Source organism: Theropithecus gelada, chromosome 7a (genome assembly GCF_003255815.1).
Source record: "Theropithecus gelada isolate Dixy chromosome 7a, Tgel_1.0, whole genome shotgun sequence".
Lineage (NCBI taxonomy): Eukaryota > Metazoa > Chordata > Mammalia > Primates > Cercopithecidae > Theropithecus > Theropithecus gelada.
The window spans coordinates 50,073,044-50,099,557 of record NC_037674.1 but is presented as its reverse complement, the minus strand read 5'-3'; the positions used below and the strand labels follow the sequence as shown (position 1 = coordinate 50,099,557).

At 57.6% G+C, this 26,514-nt stretch overlaps 1 protein-coding gene across 3 annotated transcripts; it reads left to right on the top strand.

Annotated features, from left to right (window-relative positions):
* On the top strand, window positions 1-25,165 carry SEMA7A (semaphorin 7A (John Milton Hagen blood group)). 3 transcript variants are annotated; one of them, XM_025390536.1, is made up of 14 exons: window positions 1-714; window positions 15,542-15,693; window positions 16,181-16,222; window positions 16,521-16,613; window positions 16,814-16,898; window positions 17,044-17,154; window positions 17,775-17,914; window positions 18,497-18,681; window positions 19,537-19,645; window positions 19,739-19,937; window positions 22,465-22,592; window positions 22,767-22,921; window positions 23,121-23,182; window positions 23,491-25,165. In XM_025390536.1, the coding sequence occupies exons 1-14, from the start codon at window positions 543-545 to the stop codon at window positions 23,850-23,852; spliced, it is 1,995 nt and encodes a 664-aa protein (XP_025246321.1). In that variant the 5' UTR covers window positions 1-542; the 3' UTR covers window positions 23,853-25,165. The 3 variants fall into 3 exon arrangements, with proteins under 3 accessions (XP_025246321.1, XP_025246322.1, XP_025246323.1); XM_025390538.1 differs by lacking the exon at window positions 1-714 and adding an exon at window positions 757-865; XM_025390537.1 differs by lacking the exon at window positions 16,181-16,222.
* Window positions 25,166-26,514: the final 1,349 nt, after the last annotated feature.

The window sequence follows — 26,514 nt, the reverse complement described above, 5'->3', positions numbered from 1 at the left end:
CAGTGTTCTCCCAGGCAGAGCAATAGCGGGTCCCTGAGTGCTCCCCACATATCATCGTTGTGCCTGCTGGCAGGCTCAGCAGGGAGCCGTGTCCACTTAGGCGAACTCATCCTCCAAGGACCATAGTCCTCAGGGTGCGAATCACTTAGCTGGCCATAGCAAGGTTGTTGGGTGTTGGACTCCTCTGTGCCTTTGGACAGAGGTCCTCCACGACTTCTAGGCCAATCTTTTTATGGGGTGCAGGGAGTGGAACTGAGGCCCAGAGAGGGGATAGGGCCTGCTGCTCCTGGCAGAAGACCACAAGTCTGGCTTGTCCGCAGCTGGGCTTTCCCCGTAGAGTTGCCCGGGAGAGGGTGCGAAGGTTCCCCCAGCGGTTCCGCTCTCGCTCAGGAAAGCCAGTGAGGCGAGAAAAGGCTGCGAGGGGCGGGGGGAGGGGCGGGGTGGGGTCAGCGCTGGCTCCGCCTCCTAGCGCTTGGGTCTGCCTGCGGCCGGGCGCTGGCTCAGTCTCGGCTGATTGCTGCTGTCGCTCCCGGGGCCACGGGATGACGCCTCCTCCGCCCGGACGTGCCGCCCCCAGCGCACCGCGCGCCCGCGTCCCTGGCCCACCGGCTCGGTCGGTGCTCCTGCTGCGGCTGCTGCTGCTGCTCTGGGCGGCCGCCGCCTCCGCCCAAGGCCACTCAAGGAGCGGACCCCGCATCTTCGCCGTCTGGAAAGGTAGGCGGCGCCGCGCGGCTGGTCGGGCGCGGGATCAGACGCTGCGCGGGGCGGGTGCGGAGTATGCTGCACCCGGAGGGAGTGCGTGCGCTTGGCTCTGCGGGTCCCGGGCTGTCCCCGCGCTGTCCTCGCGTGGAGCGTGTGGGTTTGGGTGAGTGTGTGTGAGTGTGTGCGCTGGCACACCAGAGCCGGCTGTAACGCTGCGGCGAGCGAGCGGCGGGGCCGGAGCCCCGGCCAAGTCGCACCAAGTCTCTGGCAGCCGGGAGCCGCAACGCCCGGGCGCCAGGGGAGGGGGCGGGCCCCTCTCTCGGCCCCGAGCCAGTCTGGGTTCTCTGGCTCGGGGGCTTCGGCGCAGGACCCTTGCCCCGCCCGGGACACCAACCCCGGTCCCCTCCTCTTGAGCTGCGGGCTCTGATGGCGCGCGGGGCGCAGGCTGGGCCGGCGAGGGGGGCGCGGACCCCTTGCCGCCGCCGCCGCGCTTCGGCAGCGGGAACAAAGACCCCGCCGCCTGCCCCCGCCCCCGCCCCGGCCTGGAGCTCGGGCCAGGCAAGGGGGTGGGCACCCTGCGGCGAGGCGGCGGGACGTGGTGTGGTGCGGGGGCTTGGGGTACCAGGGCGCTGCCTCCGCAATGCCGGCACCGGCCGCTCCCCCCTTGCCCGCACGTGGCAGTTGTCACCAGAAATCGGCTCCAGCGTTGGGGGGCAGTGCCCGTTGGGTGGGGCACGGCTGTTGGGACCCCCAGGCGCTGGATCTAGGGCGGGGGTGCAGCCTTTAGGCCAGTGTAGGTATAAGAACCTGGGGGACCGGAGTCTCCCCCAAGGCACCTCAGTTTAGACCCTGTACTATGGGACAGAAAGCCGCCTAGGCGGGTGTTTGAGGCTTTCTGCCGTGAGAAACTGATCTCCCCTCCCCTGCATTGCACACAAATGCCTCCCCGCCCCCAGGCCGACTCGGCTCTGTCCCCAAATTTGGCGTGTCTGCGGCCCCCCTGTGGTGATGGTGGGGGAGTCGCAGTGGGGACTGGGGGGACTGGTCGGGTCTGGCCCCACCGGGAGCCTTTTGATGCCTTTGGCAGTTTGCAGGGATTGCGGGAGTCTGAGCATTATCTGGGGCAGGTATTATTAGCAGAGGGGAAAAAAAAAAACATACAGAAAACGAGTGGCCCGAACTGCCGCAGTAGCTGAGGGAATGTGACTTGCCCAAGGTCACTGAGCAGTGTGGGTGCTTAGGTGCAGGCAGGGGCTCTGATCTGGCACAGGACCAGTCCAGGTTCTGCGTTAGGGAGGGGAGAAGGATTTAGATGGTTCAGGGACTATGAATGAGGTGTTCTGGGGACCAACTCGGCTACCCAGTCTGAAGTGCTCCTGGAGGAAGCCGAGCAGCCCTGCTAGAGCTCTAGCCGCCTGTGCATGTAGGAGACCTGCACACCACTCTGCAATCCCAGCTCTAGCCCCAACTTCGTTTGCCCTCCCAGCAGCTTTGCCTTCCCTCAGTCCCCTTGGCTGTCTTGGACATCATAGCATGTGGGCACTCTGGAAGGGACAAATGGGCATGTCTGAGTGTTCTGGAATCTTTCCCTACATCAAACCCTTTGCATTTTGGCTCTGTTTGCCTGTCCCACAGTCTTCCCATGACCCCCCCCCCCCACCCCACTTAATGCACACCCGCTTCTTAGCACTTAATGCATACATCCCATCCTGGGCACTTAGTTCCCACCCTGAGGCTATTTAAAGCTGCTTTCAGTCCTCTTACCCACTTTTCGAAGCTCCCAGCCCAGCTCCATGGGCTACCTCCCCTACCCGCAGTTCACTACTGTAGCCACACTGGCTGTGCCCTCTGCTTAGTAATGCACTGTTGAACCCCACTGGCTGGGGTCTGCCAACCGTTCACCAGTCTTGTCCAAGGACAGTCTGTGGTCTCCTTCACCAGTGCCAGGTGCCCCACTGGCCAGACAGGCCCTGCCATTCACCTGCCCCCCACCCCCAGGGCCACCAGCTGGTGATGGTGTGCCCGACTGACAGCTGCCTCTTGTCTCCTGTGGGGTGACACATGGTAATCGGACAGGAATGGGCTTGGGTAGGACAAACCCAGGAATAGGGTAAGAGGGGGTCTTGCTGGAAGTCTAGAGCTCTGTCTACCAGTGGGTGGGTGCGAGTATGGTGGTATCCAGGAATGACAAAATCAGGGATGGTGGTGGTTCTGGAGCCGTTTCTCTGTGAGGCATAGATGGGGATTTTAGTTTTGAGTCAGGACAGCTGTGGGGACTGGAATAGGTATGGAAAGTTCTTTATTTTCTGCTGCTTGGATCCCCAAGTTCTAGAGAAAGATTAAAGCAGGGAACTCTGAGAGGGGCCCAGCCTGCACTGATCAGGGAGGTTGCTGCCTCTGCAGCCTGATGAAAGTCTGGCACAGTGTAGCGCAGGCCAGGGAGAGAGATGGGCCATCATGTACCTGCTGGGTGCCCTTGAGCTCCGCACTTGTCTTTGACCCTTAGAGCTTGCCAGAGCAAGAAAGGCTCTAGGGGTTGTCTCCCAAGGGCTGTCGCTGACACATGGGCAAGTCAAGGATGTGCATGTGTGGTCCTGATCTTCCTGCAAGCAGCGACTGGAAGGGAGTAGGTTGCAGGTGAGGTCTGGGGCTTAAAAGGAGGTTGGCATGCCTGTGTAAGCTGTGCACCCCTCTTCCATTTTATCAGTGGTTGGAGGAGGTAGAGAAGGCATGGAAGGTCCTGAACCCCAAAGTCAGAGGTGAACCAGCCTGTCCATGGGGAAACAGAGCCCACATCCCCAGTCTCAACCTGCCCAGCTGGTTCTGCCCTCCCTCGCTTTTGTCCTATTAAACAATGGGATGTTATTGTTGACTTGGTGGCTGCTGAGGAGCCATTCTGGGGCTGCTCCCCAGGGCAGGAGGTTTGTTACCTCCTCCAGGGGATGAGGTCACATCTGGGACTCCCCAGTCATCAGCATTTCCAGTGGAAATCCTTGCCCCCTTGGGGACTTAGATGTGTTCATCACCTTCAAGGTGAACTTCCTCTGCAGAGTCTCATGGTGGGGGGGCAATTCTCTGGAGGAGAGGGGGAGTTTCCTAAGCCAAGAGAAATGCATGGTGAGGTCATCAGGAGCTTCCTACCAAGCTCTGCGACCCCTCTGTCCTGGACAGTGAAGATTCTGAGAGCAGGTCTGGTGGAATGGATGCTGGCACAGGTCCAAGGATGACCGTGGTATAGGGGAGAGAGTTGGGAGGTCGGGAGCCTGGTTCAGGCTGTGACCTAATTTGCTCTGTGACTCTGGGCAAGTGTTTGTCTTTTACTGAACCTCAGTTTCCCCAAGTGCCCAAAGAGGGTAGGAGAGGGGGCTTATCCTTGTCTGAGATTTAATGTCTTAGGATTTCTATCTCTCTGGGATGGGAGGGGCTGGACAGAGTCTGCGGTGGCCTGTTTAAATCTTAGATTTCCAGAAATCTAGAGGAGAAATGGAAACCTGGGAAGTCAGGGGAAACCCTTAAGTTTCATGTTCTTTCCTTATTCTCTCATGGGCCAAAGGCTGAGGATCATTTGGAGGAAATAGCTCATTAGCTTGTGCCCTCACGAGTGGACATATTCACTCAGCAAACATTTGCTGGGGCCAGCATTGTCCTGGTCTTGAGGCTGAGCTTGGGGATCATGGAACAAGATGATTCTATGCCCTTGTAGACTTTTCAGTGTAGATGGAGATGGGCAGATAAACCTGCAGGTACAACAGAATGTGTAACAGAGAGCAGCTATGGGCACTGAGGAGATGTCTAACCCAATTTTCCCAATCAGGGAGGGCTTCCTGGAAGAGGTAGCAAGCTGAAATGGCAGGAGGAGTGAGTCAGCTGGGGGAGGGAAGGAACAGGAGGAAGCACCCCACTTAATAGGATTTTAAATCCAAGAATTTACAGCAAGGACCACAGAGAGGAGAGAAGCCATGTGAGGGGCCCCCATATGAGGAGGTATTGAGTCAGCCTGGGCCTGGGGGCTTCCGAAAAGTTTGAAACTTGTCCAGCTGGGCATAGGTGAGGGGATACCTGTCATCCTATGGCTGGCCCAGCAGTGGGGAGGAAGGCTGCATCCACTGGAGAAAGGCCATGGCAGGCAGGGAAGGCCTCTCGAGCGCTGGCAAGGCCATAGCCCCGTCACAGCTCCCTGGTGGGAGGCTGGGGCTGGGTCCAGGGAGACCACGGCTTTCCGCATTGACTCCTGACCACAGGACAGTCTCCAGGTGAGAAGGTCTGTCCCTCGGCTCTGTCTTCTTCTGCTCTTCCTCTGCAGAGATGGAAGGAGCGTGGAGGTGGTGGGGTGGGGGCGGCGTGGATAGATCACTATCTGGGCTGAGGGTGGGGCCCTGGGGGAAGCAGAGAAAGCTGGGCTCTGTGTTTTGAGGAGGGCCAGGCAAGGTGGGATGTGAAGTTCAACCCAGGGGGCAGGTCTGGCAGCCCTCAGGGGGCAGTAAGCGGGAGTGCATGGACCACTAGCTGACGGCCTGTCCACCCCCAGCTTCACAGGGCTCTGTCACAAGAGACTGACTGCACTTCCCCCGCTTTGGTCGGCAGCTCTGCACTGAAAAGTTTCCACTTCTCTTGATTTCCTTTTTTGGCCCAGCATGGCTGCCCCGGGAGCCTTCCTTCGTCCATAGTTGGGGGAGGAAGGGGCCCTTAACCTGTCCTGCCTTCAGAAGAGCCAGGGTTCCGTACCCTTGCAGGGAGGGCCAGCCACTAGGTGTATGGCCAGCTGTCCTGTCCTCAGGGAGCCAGACAGGCTAGAAAGAAAGCCAGGGAATGGAGAGCCCCGGCGTCTTGTTGGGCCCTGCCTTCTCAGAGGACAGAGTTCCCCCTTCCCTAGCCAGCCAGGCCTCGAGGGACCGTCCCCTCTCTGCCCCGAATGGTATGGGGTGGCTCTCCAAGCCCTTTACTCTCCCTGGCCCTGGCCTTACTGTGTCTCCAGAACTGTGCCCAGCCTCCTGGAGGACCTCCGTCCCTATGCTGCATCCCATCTGGAACACACGGCACACAGCTGCTACCTTCCCCAGGCCCTGCATGGTGGCCTGGCCCCACTGCCTCCTGGACTCCCATGGTTCTTCCCTCACTGCTCCCTGGCTCCCCCATTCCTCTCTGCACCCCACTTACCTCCTCCTTTCTGCTCTGCCCAGAAAGGAGGTTGCTGGTTCTTTCTCAGTTCTTCTGAGGGACCTTCTTGGATGACCCCAACCCACACAGCCTGACAGCGCTAGCTTAGGATGTCAGAAAAGAAATGCCAGAGATTAGCTAGGCCAGCCAAACATTCCACAGATGGAGAAACTGAGGCTCAGAGATGACAGGGACTGGCCCGAGGTCACCCAATGAGACAGGCAGAGCTGGGACCGGGGCTGAGTCTTCTGAGCCTGTTTCTGCCCCAACTCTCAGCCTGTTTCCAGCTTTCTGTCCGCCGTCATACTCTGTCCCAGGCTGGGGGCTCCTTGAGTGCCTTTTTTCCTCAGCTAGCTCAGCTGGGCCCAGACTCTTCCTGCCCCAGTGCTGTCTGTTCTAGGAGCCGCACCAGCCATCAGTGCCCTCTCTTCAGGACCTTGAATTCGGACCAGCTCCATATACCCCTTCTGGTCTTTCCTCAGGTGGTCTGGGCCTTGGGTGCCAAGGACAGGTTGATCTGTATCCCAGCTCGGGCTAATCTGGTTTTAACTGTCATGACAGCCTGGGATTAGGCTGATCCTGCCATGCCTTCTGCACCCCATGCTTCCAGCCAGAGGCTTGGGCTCTGTGCCAGCACCCCCGGGTAACTTCTCATCATGGAGGGCAGCAGGCCTAGGTCTGTGTTCAGCTCCTCTGGGGGAGAGTCAGGAAGAGAAGCCCTGGGTTTGCCCTTGGGGAGCCCCCCACATTCCTGGAGAGGTGGGTCTTCTGCCTGTGAAGTAGGGTGGACCCCTGGGAAAGTCAGGAATGACCTGCAGATGTAGCCTAGGACTGTGACAGGAGGTGAGAGCAGGAAAGGTCAATGTGGGATGGTGTAATCAAGGAAGGCTTCCTGGGGGAGGAGGAGGAGCCAGGCTAGAGCTAGGGGCAAGGGCATAGAGTAGGGGCAGAGTACAGCACAGACAACTATTCATATTGTTGTTTGTACAGAGTCTCACGCCTGTAATCCCAGCATTTTGGGAGGCCGAGGCAGGCGGATCATTTGAGGTCAGGAGTTCGAGACCAGCCTGGCCAACATGGTGAAACCTCGTCTCTACTAAAAATACAAAAAAATTAGCTGGGTGTGGTGGCACACGTCTGTAACCCCAGCTACTTGGGAGGCTGAGGCAGGAGCTCTGGCCCAGCCTGTCGAGGAAGGAAGGTCACTGTGATGACTTCTGCACCCCATTGGTGACCCAGGCATCTGTTCTAGGATACCTGTCCCTCTCGCATGGGAGTTTGGCCTGCCCCAGTCTTGCCTTTCTTCATTGTCTGAGCTGCTCCCTGGCAATGGAAGACATAGAGCAAGAGGAAGCCTTGTCCTCACCTTCAGGACCCCACAGGCCAGATGAAATCCCATTAGACAGCATGATCTGAGTGAAGATGGTAGTGCCAGATGGTTCGTGGTACAGGGTTGAAGGTACGGGCAGTGAATCTGGAATACTTCCTGGATCCAAGGGATTTAGCTAGATTTTCAAGGACAGGTAAGATCCATGTGCACAGAGAAAAGGGGAAAGGTCAATCCAGGGAATGGAGAACAGGAGCAAAGTGCAGAGATGGGAATGAGCCATGGCAGAGCTGTGCAGAAATGAGGTGGGCCTTGACTGCCCTGCCCTGAGGTTTTGGGCCCTGCTTGGATGGGCAGATAGGAGCCATGGTGGGTCCTTGAGCTGAGGAGCGGAGGTGAGTGTTTTGGCCAGGGCTGGCTGGGTGGGGACCTGGCTGGTGAGCACACTCTGCTCTTCACTGTGGTCAGCTTCAGAGCATGCAGTACTTTTTTTTTTTTTTTTTTTTTAGAGACAGGATCTCACTGTCTCCCAGGTGGAGAGCAGTGGTGCAATCATAGCTCTCTGCAGCCTCGAACTCCTGGACACACGTGATCCTTCTGCCTTGGCCTCCTAAAGTGCTGGGATAACAGGCATGAGCCATGGCGCCCGGCCCCACAGAGTACTTTATGTTCTGAGCAGAGATCTTGAGAGACTTGTCTTCCTACTCAGTCACTCAGGACCAGGGCCCCACGCTGCACCATGAGAAGATTCCTGCCCCACTGTTGTAACTTAGGATCTTTAAGATGGAGAGCACTCCTTCCATGATTAAGAGAGAGACAGGTGGAAATAAAGATTTTGTTACTAACAGGTCTTGAGGGATACCTGGCATACCTGAGGCCACACACGTGGAGGTCAGGGAGCACATGCAGGGTGGAGGGATCCATGGGCCAGCATCTTTATGGGGTCCAAGGTGTTATTCAAACAAGTTTTTCACAGGGAGTTTGTTTTGTTGTTGTTGTTGTTTTTTGGAGATGGAGTCTCGCTCTGTCACCCAGGCTGGAGTGCAGTGGCGCGATCTCAGCTCACTACAACCTCTGCCTCCTAGGTTCAAGCGATTCTCCTGCCTCAGCCTCCCAAGTAGCTGGGACTACAGGTGCACACCACCACGTCTGGCTAATTTTTTTGTATTTTTGGTAGAGACGGGGTTTCACCATGTTGGCCAGGCTGGTCTAGAACTCCTGACCTCAAATGATCTGCCCGCCTCAGCCTCCCAAAACGCTGGGATTACAGACGTGAGCCACCGTGCCTGGCCTCCACAGGGAGTTTTAATTGGTGGGTTTACAGCAAGTAGTCATGAGTTCCAGGAGGTCATGTTGTGACTGAGACAAGGTCACTGGCCTGTCTGCACAGTCCATGCGGGCTGTGGGGTCAGCGGGACCAGTTAAATGGGCTGTATGTAGCTGTCCCACAGGGAGGCAGTCACCAGGAGATGACTGTCTATGGTAGATATCTGGATTGAGCACATTGAGGAACCGGGAGGGGGCAGGGAGCTGGAAACGGTGTCAAAGGTGACAGCCCTGCTTCTGGTGTAAGAAAGCCCAGATTATATTCAAAATGGATGCCAGGACAACATCAAAGCATAGGAATTCACTACACTCACCTGGGCCTGCACACCCGTGCTCACTTACACACTGTCTTCAGGGTGTTATGGACAGAGGTCAGGCCTTCATTGGCCAAGTAGCCTCTAACTGGGCTTCATCCTCTGTGGGCCTTGGTCTCCTCATCTGTCTGGGAATGGCTGGCCTGGAAGCCTCCACGGGCCCATCTCTGGAATACAATGTTATAAACACAGATTCTGGAGTCAGCTTGCCTGAGTATGAACCTCTGCTCCACCTCTTACTAGCTGTGTAATGCTAGGTAAGTTACTCAGCTTCTTTGTGTCTCACGGTCCTCATCTGCAAAATGGGGATAATAAAAGAACCTATTTCATGAGAGTTCAGTGATGATTGAGTTAAAACTCATTTGGAATAGTGCTTGGCACGTAGTAAATGCGATGGAAGGGTTGGGTGGTAGGGGCATCATCATCGTCGTCATCATCTTCCTCCTCCTCCTCTGGCATCTCTGGTTTCTGATGGAATGCAGCCCTGGCAGCCCAGCCCCTGCCAGTTCTCCCTAATGGGCTTTGCTGGCTGGCTGCCCTTGCTCGGTCTCCCCTGCTGGTTCAGGCTAAGGCTAAGACTGGGTAACCTTCTGCTTCTCAACAGTCTTCCACCTGCCTCCCTCCCTCCACTTGGGGTGGTGTAGCCATCCTCTGCCCTCTCCCCTACCCCTGCCTTGGCTCTGGGCCCAGGGGCAGGCCCTGCACCGCTACCCATTGTCTGCTTTGAAGGAGCCACCAGCTGACTTCGGCCCCACTCTGGGGTTTTTGGAACCTGATGGGCTGGAGAACAGCCGGAAGGTGGACAGGACATGGTGTTTGTCCTGGGCTTCTGGCCTTCCCTGGGCTTGGGCTCAGGGCCTCCTTACCGGCCTTCCTTCCCTGAGTCCTTGAATCCTGCCCAGCACAGCCCCTCATCACACTGCTTTCCACACTGACCCTTCTCCCCAGGACTTTGCCCCGGACAGTCTCCCCAATAGCCAAACCTTCTTCTGGTCCTTTGAGCACAGTGGTGCTGTGGGGAGAGCATCCAGACCTTGGTGGCTTGGAAGGGCGTTAGTTTTCCTGTTTGTAAAACGGCAATACAGGTTGTCCTGCCTTCTTTACAGGGTGGCTGGGGGTTTGGTGGGCTGGTCAGTGGAAGCAGATGAGAGTGTCAGTTTTTTCTGCCGCCTCCACTTCCAGAAAACTGTCTGACTTCTGTGGCACTCAGAGAGTCACACTTTCCCAGAAAGACCCATGGACTTAACCCTGATTGTTTTGTGATTTGTTTCAAGAATCCTGGTGGGTCGTAAAACCCAGGCCCAAACAAGTACCAGCACCCACCCCAACTCACACTCAGCTAAACCACAGAGGAGGAAAGTGAACCCAGGAAGGCCCAGCCTCAGTCACCGTCACAGCCAGCCCAGCTGTCCGGCCACCAAAGAGATAATGAGACTTCTTGGAGTCAGGGCTGAGCCACACATGAGATATACTCCCCTCCCACCCACAGCTGACCTTGGTGGGTGGGAGGATACTCCCCTTTGGCCCAGCACACAGCGCGCTCTTCTCATGGCTCATAAAGAAGGTAGACTACTCACTCCTCCATGAGCTGAGTGCTATCTCGAGGCCCCACCACCTGCCCCAGCACATAGGCTCTGCTCCTGCCAGGCAGCTAGCTAATCTAGAACCTAACCCTGCCTGAATTTTGCCAGGACCCACCTGCAGCCATGACCTGTCCTTAGCACCAAGCCAGTGCCACCCTGGAAACCAGGCTTCTCACACCCTCTTCCTGGCCATATCAGGAGAGACAGAAACATTTGTTCCTGTACTCCCACCCCTAGTGGAAGGGTTTCCTCTACCACTCTGACATGCACAGCACCTACACTTCCACCATTAGTCACTCCTTTGGATTTAAGGCTTTGATCACTAAAGGCCCCTGGGAGATCAGGGCCTCACCTGGAAGGTGGGTGGGCGGGTGATTCCCTTTAGTTATCAGGTTAGTGACTCGGCACCTAGTGAGCAAGAGAGGGAAGGGTAGAGTAGGGATGATTCAGGGAAGTAGGGAGAGGCTGAATATACAGCTTTTTACAAATCAGAGGCTCTCCAGGAAGCCCAGGATGTGATCCTGGAGAGAAGCAGCTGGGTAATGGGTACTGGAAACTTGGAGCTTCCCTCGCTCTGTGTCCTTGGGCCAGTGGTACAGCCTCTCTGGCCTCCATGTCCTTCAGTTCAATGACTGTTCAGATCCTCTCCCTTCCACCTTGACATGTGGATGTGGGATTCCAAAAGGTGGAGAGGCTGCAGGCTAATTCCTGGGCATCATGTGGGCCTTCCCTCTACTCTGTTTGCCAGGCATGTGGTTGGGCAAGGGTGTGAGGTAGGCCTGGCAGTGCAGGGGTGGGGGCACAACTGTGGGAGGAGGCTCCTGCCAGATGTGCTGGCTCTCCGACCTGAGGTCGGCCTGCTTTCTGCTCCTTGGCCCGGGGCCTCTCTGACTGCCTGACTTAGGCATTCTCCGGGGGGGTGCCCACATTCCTGCCATTTTCAGAGCCTGACTCTCTGCCCACTTTCAAAGGGCTCCTTGAGGTTAGCATTCAAGGCCCACTGGGTCAGTGGGTCAGGTTGCAAGGCTGGCTTTGCCAGACCAGAGCATGGGACCCAGCCCCTTCATGGGCAACACCACCTCCCACTCTGCCCTCCCCTGGAGCTGTACTCCTCTTTCACAAACAACAAGAGTATGGGGACAGCGGGCCAGACGGTGACAGCACCAGAGTGAATGAGAAGAGGAAGCATGCGCCACCAGGCAGGCCTGCTTTAGGAAACGCACCCCAGAGGCCCAGACTTGCCACAGTCGGTCAGCTGCTGGGGTGGTGATCCAGGGGAGGGGCCCCAAGGAGTCAGGCCCCATTCTTTCCAATGGGATCAGAGCCCCGTGAGCACCTGGCCCCAGGGCTGTGTCTGGTGGAGGTTATCTCCTATAACCCAGCCTTCCTTGCAGCCCGCCTATCTGACTGGAGCTGGGCCTTACTGGCCCTGCCACCATGAGAAATGGGACTCAGGGGAACTATGGAGTCCGACTGGGTACGGGGCAGCCTGAATGTGCTTTCTTGGTCCAGCAGGAGCGAGGATTGGCTCGGAATCACATGGTGTGGGGGGTGGGTTGTCTTGTGCCTGGCTTGCCTCTGGGCTATGCCCTCCCCATGTATCCCTAGCCCCCTCCCCTGCCTGAACCCCTGGTTATTCTGGGAGCTTTTAGCTACCACTTAGTCAGCCACTAATGCGTCAGGCTGGGTAGTGAGGGGGGAGACACGGTGCCAGACGGTGCTCCTTTTAGACAGGCAGGATGGGAAGCAGGGGGAGCCAGGAGGTGGGGGACGCCAGAGGATGGGGAGGCATTTTCCACTCCTGGCCCTGCTCGTAGAGTTCAGGCAGCAGGGGAGAGTGATGGGCAGTGGGTCAGTGTGTCCTTGGACAGGCTGCATCTTCCCTCCCCCATCACACGTGGGCCTCAGCTCACCTTCCCGATTCTTCTCTCATTAGGACTGTGCCAGGCTGCAGCGCATGGCCTCTGCCCTCTGTACAGCCACCTTCCCTACCTTTGCTCAGGCTGTGTCCCCTGCCTGGCATTCCCTCCCTGCCTGTTCTGGGCCCATCCAGCTTTTATCTACCTCTCCTCTCTCTTTGAGTTCATAAAGCAGCAAAAAGAAAATGTTCAGGGATGTGACACGTACTCCCTTGGCCTGGCCTTTTAGGGGCAGCCCCTGGCCTTGCTCAGCCCCTGCCTGCGCAGAGACTCGAGGCCTGGCCCTGATGGCTTGGTGCTGCCTTCACTTCCAGGCAGCCCTCCTGCCCCTGAGCCCCCAGCCCCCGCTCCTGCCAACCTAAACAAAGCTTCCTTTCATGTATTCATCGAGCTGCTGCTGCTCGGCACTTCCCGGGCACAATCAGGCCTTTTGAGGGCCTCGGGCGGTGCGGGAGCCCAGGCCGGGGCTGGGGTGGAGAATGGGCCAAGGCCTTGTCCTGGGGCTGAGCTGGTGTCATTCCCTCTAGCCCATATGCATCACCAAGAAGTGAGCTGGGAGGGGCAGGAACCTGGGGGTCACGGGAGGCCGTGCTCCTGGGCTCCTGTTCGTTTTCCTGCAAAATGGGACGAACAGTCCCTGCCTTCTTCCGCCCTAGCCATTGTGGCTAGGGTTTGAAGGGAACTGGGCTCAGGCTTGCAGATCCGCATGGGATTGTCCTGGCCCTAGTGCCACAGCTCCTACCCAGGGGCCAGCAGCCCTCACCCTCCCTTCATGTCTTCAGCAGATACTTTGTGGGCAGCCCTGTGGTCCATGCTAAGACAATTTTGCTGGGGAGCTGTGGAAGCTTTCTGTGGTGCGGCTGTCTGACCCCTCAGATGTGTTCCCAGAGTAGGGCTAGGCCTCCCCCTCAGACCTGACTCTCCGGGACCCAGTCATGCCTCGGCCATCAGGGGCCGTCAGGCTCGACTCCCTAGGGCAGGACTGCTTTCCTCTTCTCTTCAACAGCCCTGCAACTACTAGATGAGACCCCACCCCCTAGCCCAGGGTCGTATCTGGTGCCTCTTTCCCCTTGAGTAGTTGTACCAAATTGGCCTTGCTGGCTCCCTTGGAGACCTGGGCCTGTGGCCTTGGTGCAGGTGTGGGGCTAAGGTGACTGATGGAGGTGGCTAGCACAGTCTGACGGCTGGGACTTTTCTGCTTTGACTCCCAGGGGCTATGGATCTTGGGTCCTAGCCCAGCATCTCCAGATGCAGACATCTAGCCCAGCATCTCCAGATGCAGACATGCACCTTTTCGTGGCTGCCAGGCTGGCTATTGGGGGATGGGAGGGGAGTGGGAGGGGAGTTGGGGCTGCAGACTGTCTGGATTCCAGGCTGGGCCATAGGGGATGGTGGCTGCGGCTTGGGCTGAGGGTGGAAGGGGAGTCATGGGAGCTGAGTTGGGAATACTGTGTCTGTGACCCCAGCACTCTAATTCTATCCCAGGAAGGGAGGGGGAGCAGGGCAGCACCCAAGACCTGCCAGTTTTCCCTCTCTCCCTCCCTCCCTCCCTCCCACTGAAGTGCCAGTACCTTTCAGCCCTTCCTCTGCACATCTGGGGCCTACAGAGAGGGAGGCTTGGGGGCCAGGGAGGGCTGATATCCCCGGAGCTGTTCAGTTGGGCTGTTTATGATGTGCACCAGGAGAACTACACCACCCAAGGACAGTGAGCTCAGCATTTCTGTGGCCTGCCTTGCTCCTGAGAGCTGATACTCCACCTTTGGACAAGCTGATCTGTCCTGCCTGCTGATGTGACCTTGGCATGTCTCCCAGGGTACCTCAGCATTCTCCTCTGCACAGTGCACCAGGCCACAGAAGAGGTGAAGAATGCTCACTTCCAGGGGTGACCTGACCGTGAAGGGATGTTTCTTAAAGAATGAAGGTGTGGTTGCACAGTGTGTGGTCCAGCTGCTCCATACCCCCGTTAATGCAGAATCAATATGGCTCCAATGGGAGTAAGAGGGATCGGGGGCAGAGTTGAGGAAATGGTAGTTTTTTTTGGTCAGAACTGGAGCTTGGGTGTCACTGCCAAGCTGGCTGCCCCAGAGTTTCCTGCAACTGGAAAAACAGTGGTCAGACCCAGTTCCTGGGTGAGGCCCCGGCTAGTCAGAGGGGAAGATGCTGGCTGTGGCTGATTGCTGGGGGCACAGCCACAGGCCATCCCATCCCTATAATTTACTCCTACAACCAGGACAACCTCAGTAGTATCACTGGAGATGAGACATCTCCCCAGAGACAGTGGCTGCAGTCAGTTTCTTTTTTGGGGAAAATTTTTCCAGTCAGCCCTTCTGCTGAAAGGCCCAGGCTGTGCTCTGTGAAGGTCCCCCTGTCCCAGAGTTGCTGGGGAGGAAGAGCCGATCTTTACCCCCAGGAGAGCTAACATCTCCGTGGGTGAAACCAGGCCAGAGTGGGCCATGGTGCAGAGTCCAGCTTGGTAGGCAGGCGTATAGGCTCTGATTCAGAATCTGCTACTGACCTGCTTCCATGTGCCCTTGGGCTGCCCCTCCCTTGGCCTCTGTTTTCCCATCTGTGAAATGGGAGGGAGTAGATGTTGAGGTTCCTTTCCTCCTTTAGTCTAGTGCTCACTAAGGGGCTGGGGAGGGACCAGGAGGGGTTGGAGAGGGATTCCTGAAGGAGGAGAAGGGATTCTGAGCATTGTGATTCCTCAGAACCTAGACTCCAAGGAGGGTGCTTGGAGGCCCTGCTGCCTGCTGAAAGGCCTGGGGTCGGGGGGCACCACTTGCTTTGGCTTAGGGCAACAGAAAGCCTCCCAGAGCATAGCCAAGGAGCCCTGGTCCTCCTGCCGGAGCCCAGCCCCTCAAGAGTGTGTGCCAGAGGAGGGGGTCTGTTCCCCCAAGAGGTCCCTAAATCCTGCCCCATTCTGAAGTCACACACACTGTGAAGGAAGGAGAGGCTGCCACACTAGGGGAGGGGCCGTGCTGTAGGTAAGGACAGCTGGTCGCTGGAGCCCACCAGAGGTTCTCTTACTTCTCCTGTCCTTGGCTCTCTGCTTCTGGGTGCCACCCCAGCCCAGAGCTTGTCTGAGGCCCTGCCAGGACGCTGAGCACAAAGCACTGGTTGTCAAGCAGGTTCCGGTGTGTCATGTGGAGGGGACCCAGAGTCTTCTCTCTTGGGACCTGGCTTCAATGTTTCTACTAATTGTCTCCTCCTCAGGCCATGTAGGGCAGGACCGGGTGGACTTTGGCCAGACTGAGCCGCACACGGTGCTTTTCCATGAGCCAGGCAGCTCCTCCGTGTGGGTGGGAGGACGCGGCAAGGTCTACCTCTTTGATTTCCCCGAGGGCAAGAACGCATCTGTGCGCACGGTGAGCCTCTCTCCCCCAATGCCCCACCACCCTCTTATCTCCCCTCTAGCCCTGCCGAGGGGCCTCAGGGAATCCGTGGGAGCTGGCATCTCTTCCTAAACTGCCCCCACCTCCGTATCCTATAAATGGCTCCTGGGGGAGGCTCCCTAAAGGTAGTCCAGATTGGAGTGGGGAGCTGGGGCGGTGTGGAGAAAAACAGGAGCTAATGGGCCTGGCCAGCTGGGCAGCGCTGCTGCAGAAAGCCCAGGCTGGAAGCTGGGCCCCAGAGCCCATGGCTGGTCTTCTGAACCCTCTGGGCCTCAGCTCTGGATATGAGACCCTGTTTGACCTCAGGTAGATCACTTAGCCTCTCAGAGCCCCAGTTGCTCATCTGTCAGATGAGAATAATGGTTGCTTCCTTTGGGGCTTATCCTGAGGCTGTGTGGAAAGCATTTCAGGGGCATCTCACTCCTGGCAGAGTGAACTAATGCTTCTCCCCTTCCCCCAGGTGAACATTGGCTCCACAAAGGGGTCCTGTCTGGATAAGCGGGTGAGTCGGGGAAGGAGTATGGAGGGATCTGAGCCACTTGGTAAAGGGAGAGGAGACCCTGAGGGTCTGAGGAAGGAAGCATGGCCCTGCCCTGTGAGACCCAGACTGATGGGGAGACGTGGTCCTCTGTGCTTAGGGGACGGCATCAGCTGCACCCACTCTGGGCTGTCCTGGGAGGCTGTCACCTATGCTCAACCCTTCCGACACCTTCTTCCCTGATCCTGGCGGTCCTAGTGCTAGACCTGCCAGGGCCTTCCAGCAACCAATTTCTCTCCTCCCTTCTCTCTTACCCGGGCAGGACTGCGAGAACTACATCACTCTCCTGGAGAGGCGGAGTGAGGGGCTGCTGGCCTGTGGCACCAATGCCCGGCACCCCAGCTGCTGGAACCTGGTGAGAAGGCTGCTCCCCATGTGCCTGATTAGCTCGCCTTCTACTGGGTGGGCTTCTGCCCCTCATAGTGGGAAGGAGATGGCGAGACTCCAATGCTGCCCTTGCCCTGGGAGGATTGGCCCCTGGCCGAGAAACTGGCCATCATGGGAGGCAGTGGCTGTGGGATTACGTGACCATCCAACCCTCTGGATCTCCCACAGGTGAATGACACTGTGGTGCCACTTGGCGAGATGAGAGGCTATGCCCCCTTCAGCCCGGATGAGAACTCCCTGGTTCTGTTTGAAGGTAGGGCAGTGCTGGAGCAGGCGCCCCCGGGGAAAGCTTCTGAACTGGGCTGGGAGAGGGGTGGTCAGCTCCTTGTCCAGTGTCTGGAGGAGGGACTTCCAGGAGCTGCCTGCCCTTACTCATGCCCCCCTCCCACCATCCCCAGGGGACGAGGTGTATTCCACCATCCGGAAGCAGGAATACAATGGGAAGATCCCTCGGTTCCGCCGCATCCGGGGCGAGAGTGAGCTGTACACCAGTGATACTGTCATGCAGAGTGAGTCAGGCTCTGACTGGGCTGAGGGTGGACCAGGGGGTGTGAGCACCTAAGGTGGCAGATGGGAGCCTGATGTTTCTGGGAGGGCTCCCTGAGGGCCGCTGGGGCCATGCAGGAAAGCAGGACCTTGGTACAGGCCTGAGGAGTTGGGGTTGGCTGGGGGCAGAGGAACAGACAAGGTGTAGCAGTGGGATGGGCCCAGCCCTCTTTGGGAACACAAACAGAGGGAGCCCCAGACCCAGCGCAGGGTCCCCAGGAACCAAAGTTTATCCTCTGCTGAGTTCATGTGGAGGCAGCCCCCAACTCCCTCCTCATGAGGGCTCTGCCAGTTGGGCAGAAGTGACATAGGGGCCCCCAGGGACCTTCCCTCAATCCCCAGGCATGAAGTCATTGCTCCTGGGCTGATGACATCTTTGTAGGAGGAGGGCAAAACAGGTGTGGGGTGGAGGTGCAGAGCCTGGGGCCCCTGGGGGTGTTGGACCTGACGTTCTGAGTCCTCTTCCAGATCTGATTTGCCATGGTTTGTGCAGACCCGAAGGAGAGAGGAGAGGGTGCAGGGTTGGGGTGGTCTCCCAGGCAAGCTTCCCAGCTTTACGCCCACTCACCTCTGTCCCTGGCAGACCCACAGTTCATCAAAGCCACCATCGTGCACCAAGACCAGGCTTACGATGACAAGATCTACTACTTCTTCCGAGAGGACAATCCTGACAAGAATCCTGAGGCTCCTCTCAATGTGTCTCGTGTGGCCCAGCTGTGCAGGGTGAGCAGGGGCATGAGGGCTGCTGGCTGCATATCTGTGTGTGAATAGGTCTGAGTGAGGGTGAGTTCTGTGTGTCTGTGTGCATGTAGAAGTTGTGCGGATGTAGGAGTGGGTCTGTCTGGGACTGTGGGAGTAGCTGTGTGTACATGGAGCGTCACGTGTCTGTGTGTGGGTAAAGGTGGCTGAGCTCCTGTGCACATATGATGGCATGTGAGCATGTGAGAGTATGATGGTGTGGGTGTGTGTGTGTTTTGCCTGTGTGAGTGTGCTGTGCCATGTGTGTGGGTGTGTGAGTCAGTAAATGTGTGTCTGAGTCCATCTGCTCTGTGGGGACCTGGCACTCTCACCTGCCCTGACCCCGAGCACCGTTGGTCCTGGGCTCTGGCTCAGCCAGGCCTGCTGACTGGAGTCTCATCTGGAGACCTGCCCTGCGTCCTGGGGCACCCCCGGCAGGTCCCGGCCCCTCACAGCCTGCCTTCTCCTCTGGGCCCAGGTGCTGATATTGCTGGCAGTGGTTTCCTGGAGGGTGTGGGGAAGCCCGGGCAGGTGCTGAGGGGCCTCTTCTCACCTCTACCTTTCCAGGGGGACCAGGGTGGGGAAAGCTCACTGTCAGTGTCCAAGTGGAACACTTTTCTGAAAGCCATGCTGGTATGCAGTGACGCTGCCACCAACAAGAACTTCAACAGGCTACAAGACGTCTTCCTGCTCCCTGACCCCAGCGGCCAGTGGAGAGACACCAGGGTCTATGGTGTTTTCTCCAACCCATGGTGAGTGGCCCTTGTCCTGGGGCCGGGGCTGGCATTGGTTCAGTGTCCAGTAGGGACAGGAGGCCTTGGGCCCTGCTGAGGGCCTGCCTGGTGTGGCATGAGCAGGGGCTGCAGGCTCAAGAAGCGAGGCTGTTGCTGCGTGTGGGGTAGGGGGACAGCGAGTGCAATGTGTGTACCGTCGTGAGTGAGTCTGCACTCATGGGTGTGTGTGCATGCCCTATATGTACACTCATGACTGCACTTGTGCCTGTGTGTCCCGCCACCTGTGTGTGCCCAGAGTGGACACTGGGCCTGGGAGGAAGCTGCTGAAGCATCTCTCGGGGAGCTGGGTGCTATTACACCCGCTCAGGCACTGCCTGAGCCTGGTAATTCACACTTCTTAATCATTCTCATTGATTGAAAACACAGCAGGCAAAAGTGTTGGGTGTGTGTGGGGAGAGTTAGGGACAGAGTGGAGGAAGCCAAGACCCTGCTCTGTGGCTCCTGGGTGGGTGGGGCTGCCCTGGCTGGGAAGAGGTTGGAGGTCTGGCCTCCTGGGGCATCAGCATCCCACAGCCTGTGCCCAGGGAGGGTTAGAGAACTGCTCAGCCCATGTTGGGGTTCCTCCTGCCTTGGGGTTGGGTAGAGCAGATGGCCTCTAGACTCAGTGATTCTGTAACAGGATACAAGGTTGTGGTTTTAGATCGCAGCACAAAGAAATTAGGCTGAACTCCTTCTCTCCTTCCTCCCCGCCATCCCTCCCCATTTTCAGGGGTGTTTGGTAACTCAGTGCCAGGCACAGAGCTGGCCTGGGGGAGTAGAGGTAGATGGGTGGGTTCTGGGCCCCCCATTGAGCTGGTCTCCATGTCACTGCAGGAACTACTCAGCGGTCTGCGTGTATTCCCTCGGTGACATTGACAAGGTCTTCCGCACCTCCTCACTCAAGGGCTACCGCTCAAGCCTTCCCAACCCTCGGCCTGGCAAGGTGAGCGTGACACCAGCCGTGGCCCAGGCCCCAGCCCTCCTTCTGTCTCACCTCCCACCACCCCACTGACCTGGGCCTGCTCTCCTTGCCCAGTGCCTCCCAGACCAGCAGCCGATACCCACAGAGACCTTCCAGGTGGCTGACCGTCACCCAGAGGTGGCGCAGAGGGTGGAGCCTATGGGGCCCCTGAAGACGCCATTGTTCCACTCTAAATACCACTACCAGAAAGTGGTCGTCCACCGCATGCAAGCCAGCCACGGGGAGACCTATCATGTGCTTTACCTAACTACAGGTGAGAGGCTACCCCGGGACCCTCAGTTTGCTTTGTAAAAATGGGCATGAAAGGTATAAGGAATAATGTAGTTAACATCTAGTTGGACCTTTACGTGTGGAAGGAATAATTGAGTGACTAGAATTGTGGGGGGTTAATGTGTGTGGGTGTGGAAGAGTCAGGCAGGGAGAGCTTCCTGGAGGAGGTAGGGGCAAGAGGGGAAGGGGATGGGAGAAAAGAAAGCATTGGGATTTGGAGGCGGAAATCTGGAGAGTCTGAGCAAAGCCAGGTGCACCTTTGGTCCAGATGTCTGACTCAGGGAAGAAGATGGTAGGAAGACATGTGGCAAATGAGGAGGAGGGGCCTGAACCACAGGGACCCTGGTCTCTGCCAGGCAGAATGAGGGATTCAGGCCCTGCGCCTGTCTTTGGGATTGTGCAGGTGAGAGGAAACATTTGAGGAGTTGGTGGGACACAAATTAGGCATGAGGAAGGAGTTCCAGGGGCAGAGGCTTTGCCGTCTCACAGAGATCAGGGGCAGCTTCTCCTCTTCCCTGGAGTAGGCCCCGCCGGGGGAAGCTGGGTGGAATGCCCTGGGAGATGCTTCTGCATTCTGGAAAGCCACAGGACACAGAGGAGCCAGTCCTGAGTTGGGTTTGTGGCAGTTTCCCATGCCAGCTGCCTTCCTTGAGACTGGAAAGGCCCTCTAGCACCTCTGGGGCCATTTGATTCAGGCCCAAGCGCCCATCCTCAGTTGTTCACATTCTCCATGTGATTTCCTGTTGCTGCTTCACCTTGGAACTATCTCAGCTTTGGTGACCTTGTAGGAAACTGGAACCCCAGCGCCATTGTTTGGCTCCTGGAAGCCTTGGGGAGAGGAATTTCCCACAGGGCAGGACCTGGGTCCTGAGTCCCTGACTTTTTACCCCGCATTCATTCCAGCTGCACCCTTGGGCCCCTGTCCTTGCTTGGCTTCTGTAGTGGCTGGCACAGCTGTTGTGGTCAGCCAGGGATGGCACTGGGGAGCAGGGGAGGAGAGGTCACACAGTGCGGGACTGGGAGCAGGAGCTAGGACAAGGAAGGCTGGACTTGGGTCATGGATTCCCTTCCTGCAGACTTGGGAGGTGAGCACACTTGAGTGATTAGGGAAGGTGTTTTGGTTCTCTCTGAGGGCTGTGCAGGAGGCCACATTTTGCAGCCTGCAGCATTCATATTGGGGATAGATTAAAAAATAGAGCTTTCTGAGTCCTCTGCAGAGAATGGGAGGCTCTCACAACTGGGAGACGTATTGGCTCTTTTCCTGAGAATTTTGCCAAGGGGATGCTGTTACTGGGGCTGGTTTGGAAGGAGGTACAGGGCAGTATGTCTGTGAAGGCAGTGGCTGGGGTGGGGGCTCATCAGGCCCAAGGAGCATCTGGCCACATCTCAGAGTCCACAGATGAGGATCACAGACGTGTAGAGGAAATGTCCTAGGCAGGCGATCATCTGACTGCTTTTTTGGGGCAGGCGATGCCCTGGGAAATTGGGAGGGAGGGAGAGAGGGAGGTAGGCTATTCTAGAAACTGGGACAGCAGTTGAGGTAGGATTGGGAGGACCAGGGGTCAGGATGCCCATTGGTCCCTAATTGTGAACAGAGAGAGCATTGGTCTAGGAGGCAGGCAGCTCGGTTCTAAGACCTTGGGAACTCTTGATTTAGAATCCAAGATCCTTTTTAGATCTAAGATTTTATAAAATTAAGATATCCCCTAAGACCAAATGCAATGCGGAGTCCTGAATTGCATCCTAGAACAGAAGAAGGACATTTGTGGAAAAACTAGTGAAATCCAAATAAAGTCTGTAGTTTTGTTAATAGTAATGCACCAATGTCAGTTGCCTAGTTGTGACAAATATACCGTGGTTATGTAAGATGGTAACATTGGGGGAACTGGAGAAGGGTAGATTGGAGCTCTCTGTACTATCTTTGCAACTTTTCTGGGAAATCTAAAATTACTCCAAAATAAAAAAATGTATTTAAAGTAAATATATTCCCTAAGAGTCCAGGAGACAGGGGAGTTGTAGAAGCAGCTGAGTGGTTGGGTGCTGACAGATTTGGGTTCCAACTTGGTCTCTGCTGCTCATCAGCTCTGTGACCTTAAGCAAGTGGCTTAGCCTTTCTGAGCCTGATTTCCTTATCTGTGGAGTGAGGAAGATGACAGCTACCTCGCAGGGCTGTGGAGGGTTAAATGAGGTGATGCATGGACAGTAGCCACATTGTCCTTGCTGGTGTGGGGCTCCTGCTTCTGTTCTTCCTGTGCAGCCTTGGGAATGTTGGAGGCCGTATCCAGGGACCCCTGGACCTCCCAGGATGGCCTCTCTGGACCAGCCTTGGAAGGTTCTGGGCTGCCCTTAGGCTCCCACATTCCTCCCCAGTCACGCTCTCCTCATCCTGCCCACCCCAGTCCCGTGACCCTCGCCTGAGCTGTGACTTCCCACCCCTCCCCGGCTAGAAGGAGGCTGCCCGGCCCCACAGTGGGGCTCCCGCCCACTGATCCTCTGCCCACCACACACAGACAGGGGCACCATCCACAAGGTGGTGGAGCCGGGGGAGCAGGAGCACAGCTTCATCTTCAACATCATGGAGATCCAGCCCTTCCGCCGCGCAGCTGCCATCCAGACCATGTCGCTGGATGCTGAGCGGGTGAGCCTCCCCCCACTGCATCCCGTGGTCTATGCAGTGACCGCAGCTGAGGACAGGGCTCCTTTGCATGTGATTTGTGTACTCTTTTAAGAGCTTCTAGGCCTTAGGGCCTGGACGCTTAGGACTGAGTGTGGGGTGGGGCCCAGGCCTGACGCAGTCCTGCTGTCCTTCCAGAGGAAGCTGTATGTGAGCTCCCAGTGGGAGGTGAGCCAGGTGCCCCTGGACCTGTGTGAAGTCTATGGCGGGGGCTGCCACGGTTGCCTCATGTCCAGGGACCCCTACTGCGGCTGGGACCAGGGCCGCTGCGTCTCCATCTACAGTTCCCAACGGTACGTTGGCCAGGATCCCTCATCCCTGGGAGAAGGTGGGCGTGGGAGAGGGGGAGGTGTTGTTGGGCTGGAGGAGGTGGCAGTACTGGGCCTTTCTGGTGGGAACCTCCTCTCTGCTGGAACTGCACTGGGGTGAGGACAGGAGGGCCAGGTCTGCAGCCTTGTATCTGCTGAGCCTCTTTTGTCCTTCCCACTCCAGGTCAGTGCTGCAATCCATTAATCCAGTTGAGCCACACAAGGAGTGTCCCAACCCCAAACCAGGTACCTGATCTGGCCCTGCTGGCGGCTGTGGCCCAATGAGTGGAGTATGGCCCTGCCCTGATTGTCCTGGTGTGAGGGAGACATGGCCTTGTCCTGTGGGCCCCAGGCACATGGGGCAGGATACAGTCCTGCCAAGGGAGCCCTCTTGGTGGGATGAGCGAGACGGAAGAACAAAGGAGGAAGCTGAGGGCTGGGTTCCCCATGTTCATTCAGAAGCCTTGTCCTGGGATCCCAGTCCATGGGGAGGACACATCCTTCTCTGGAAGCTCTCGGTCCCTCCTCATGGCTGCTTTCCCCTGCCTCCCCAGACAAGGCCCCACTGCAGAAGGTTTCCCTGGCCCCGAACTCTCGCTACTACCTGAGCTGCCCTATGGAATCCCGCCACGCCACCTACTCATGGCGCCACAAGGAGAACGTGGAGCAGAGCTGCGAACCTGGTCACCAGAGCCCCAACTGCATCCTGTTCATCGAGAACCTCACGGCGCAGCAGTACGGCCACTACTTCTGTGAGGCCCAGGAGGGCTCCTACTTCCGCGAGGCTCAGCACTGGCAGCTGCTGCCCGAGGATGGCATCATGGCTGAGCACCTGCTGGGCCATGCCTGTGCCCTGGCCACCTCCCTCTGGCTGGGGGTCCTGCCCACACTCACTCTTGGCTTGCTGGTCCACTAGGGCCTCCCAAGGCTGGGCATGCCTCAGGCTTCTGCAGCCCAGGGCACTAGAACGTCTCACACTCAGAGCCGGCTGGCCCGGGAGCTCCTTGCCTGCCGCTTCTTCCAGGGGACAGAATAACCCAGTGGAGGATGCCAGGCCTGGAGACGTCCAGCCGCAGGCGGCTGCTGGGCCCCAGGTGGCGCACGGATGGTGAGGGGCTGAGAATGAGGGCACCGACTGTGAAGCTGGGGCATCGATGACCCAAGATTTTATCTTCTGGAAAATATTTTTCAGATCCCTCAAACTTGACTAAATGTAGCGATGCTCCCAGCCCAAGAGCCCATGGGAGAGCTGGGACCCCATCTCTGGACCCTGGGGCTGAGGCCTGAGTCCTTCTGGACTCTTGGTACCCACATTGCCTCCTTCCCTTCCCTCTCTCATGGATGGATGGCTGGTGTTGCTGAAGACCCAGGGCTACCCTCTCTCCAGCCCTGTCCTCTGCAGCTCCCTCTCTGGTCCTGGGTCCTACAGGACAGCCGCCTTGCATGTTTATTGAAGGATGTTTGCTTTCCGGACGGAAGGACGGAAAAAGCTCTATTTTTATGTTAGGCTTATTTCATGTATAGCTACTTCCGACTGCATCTGTATGAAAATACCAAAACTACATGCTGGGGGGGTGGGAAAGGGAGGGGCTGGGAAGGGATGGGTTGGGGAGGGGGGTGATCCCAGTCTGAGGCTCCCGGGGATGAGATAACAGTCTGGAGACGGGCATGGGTTCTTGGAGAGTGGCATGAGCTGGCTCTGCCCTGGGAGCCCGGTCTGAGGGGGATGTTGTTTTAGCCTCCAGTGTTGGGGGTGGTTATGGGAGGGGGTGGGGTGAGAGAGACAAGGGAGAATGAAGGAGAAAACTGAGCCGTAGGTTCACCGTGTTCATTTAGAAGGACGAGCCGGGTCCTCAGGGGGAGGTTCCAGGACTCTGCCCTTGGCGTTGAGGGTTGGGGGGCGGGGGGCCTCCTCCCTTCCCCTCAGCCCCCTTCCCCAGGGGCTGTGCTTCCATGCTCCTAGCCTCCCACCTTCGCTCAGGACATGTTATAACTTAGGCTAAACTGTGAAAATTCCGGTGGGGATGGCCTGGACCGAGCTCTCCAGGCAGGCGGCCCTGCCCCCAGCCCTGTCCATCCATTTCAGTGGGGAGCTGGGCCCTTCTCCAGCTGTGTCTGGCCGCCCAGGGCAAGGGCTGGGGCCAGCGGCCTTCCAGCTTTGGCCCCTGCACCTCTTCTCAATGCACTTTAATAATGTAACATATTACTAATAAACGAGCTATTTATTTACCTGCGCCTGTTCCTTGCCTGCAAAGCTGTCCTGGTCAGGGGGTGAGGGTGGGGGCTCCTGTTTATTATTCGCCACCCCCTGGCTACGTGAGCATCACACGCATTCTTGCATGTCCTGGTGAGGGCCCAGGAGCCAGCTTAGCAGGGCTGTAGCTAGTGAGAGGCAGGAATGGGGACCTGAACCCACGACTCCTCAGCAGCGTGCTGCTTGCCCAAGCCTTGACCCCAGAGCCCCAATAGCACCTGCACCCCTTTTCCCCATTCCCAGCCTCCACCTCCCACCACTTTCCCTGGGAGGCCTGGCCTGGGCCATGCTAGAAACAGCCTCAGGATTCCCTGCCTTCAAGGGGCAGTTCTGGAGGGCAAGCTGATCAAATGCGGCCCTGTGGGATGCTGTAGGCTTGAGTGTGTGTGCAGGAGGCTGGTGCTGCCTGAGGGGATGAGGGAATGGGATTTGCTCTAGGCAGGGTAGGGGTCTGGGTGAGGGTTGGAGAGTAGGGAGGGAGCTGTGGGGAGGGTTTAGGAGTGATGAGGTGGGATTTGAGCTGTAGAAACTCAGGCCTCCCTCCAAGATCAAGTAAATAGGTTTTAGAACACATACGTTTGTGCAGGAAGGAGCCTCTGAGGCTGGGGTGGAAGGATGCAGGGGAATTAAGAGGCTGTCCAGTGGCAGGTGGAGGTCAGGATGAGGGCAGTGGCTCTGGGATGAAGGGCAGGGACAGTAGGGGGAACTGCAGATAGAAGTCCAGATGTCCCCCCAGAGGCCTCACCTCCCCCTTGTTCCCTTCTCTCTGTCCCCTGTCCCTGGAGGCAAGGACCTAGGCCTTTGGGGTCTGCTAGGTGTTTTTCCTGAGCAGCGACTGCTGGAGGGGTCTGTGGCAGACTTGGGGCAGTTGACTTCTCTGTCTGAGCCCAGCTTCTGGTTGGCTCTGGCAGACCCCACAGGATTGGAATCGCCCCCGCCCACAGCGCTCCCTCCCACTTCAGTTTGCTCTGCACTTTCATAGCCAGCCCATTCCTGAGGATTCTCCCCATCCTTTTCTCCCTCAACGCTCAGCGTGCCCCGGGGAACCAAGGTCTCAGCAGGTACACAGGAACAGGGGTCTCTGGGAGTTTAGGGAACCCAGAAGAGCCCTGGGTGACTGGGGCAGAGACCTGGGGCTGCTGCCACAATTTGTGGTCCTGGGCAGACCCTCGCCTTTCCCGAGCCTCATTTCTCTCCTGTGTAAAAGGCAGGGCTGGACCTGGGCTTCTGTGGACCCCTTTCCTGTACATCTTGTCTGTCCCAGTCTGTCCGTATTCCAGTGTACAGCCAAGCATCAGCAGCAGGACGGGGGCTTCACAGGCTC

What these genes read in the sequence shown, in the direction of transcription:
- SEMA7A (XM_025390536.1), top strand. Translation starts at nt 543, where the DNA reads ATGACGCCTCCTCCGCCCGGACGTGCCGCCCCCAGCGCACCGCGCGCC. An exon ending in GGTCCTGTCTGGATAAGCGG is followed by an intron (nt 16,223 to 16,520) that starts GTGAGTCGGGGA and finishes TTACCCGGGCAG; the next exon opens with GACTGCGAGAACTACATCAC. An exon ending in GTGTCCCAACCCCAAACCAG is followed by an intron (nt 23,183 to 23,490) that starts GTACCTGATCTG and finishes CTGCCTCCCCAG; the next exon opens with ACAAGGCCCCACTGCAGAAG.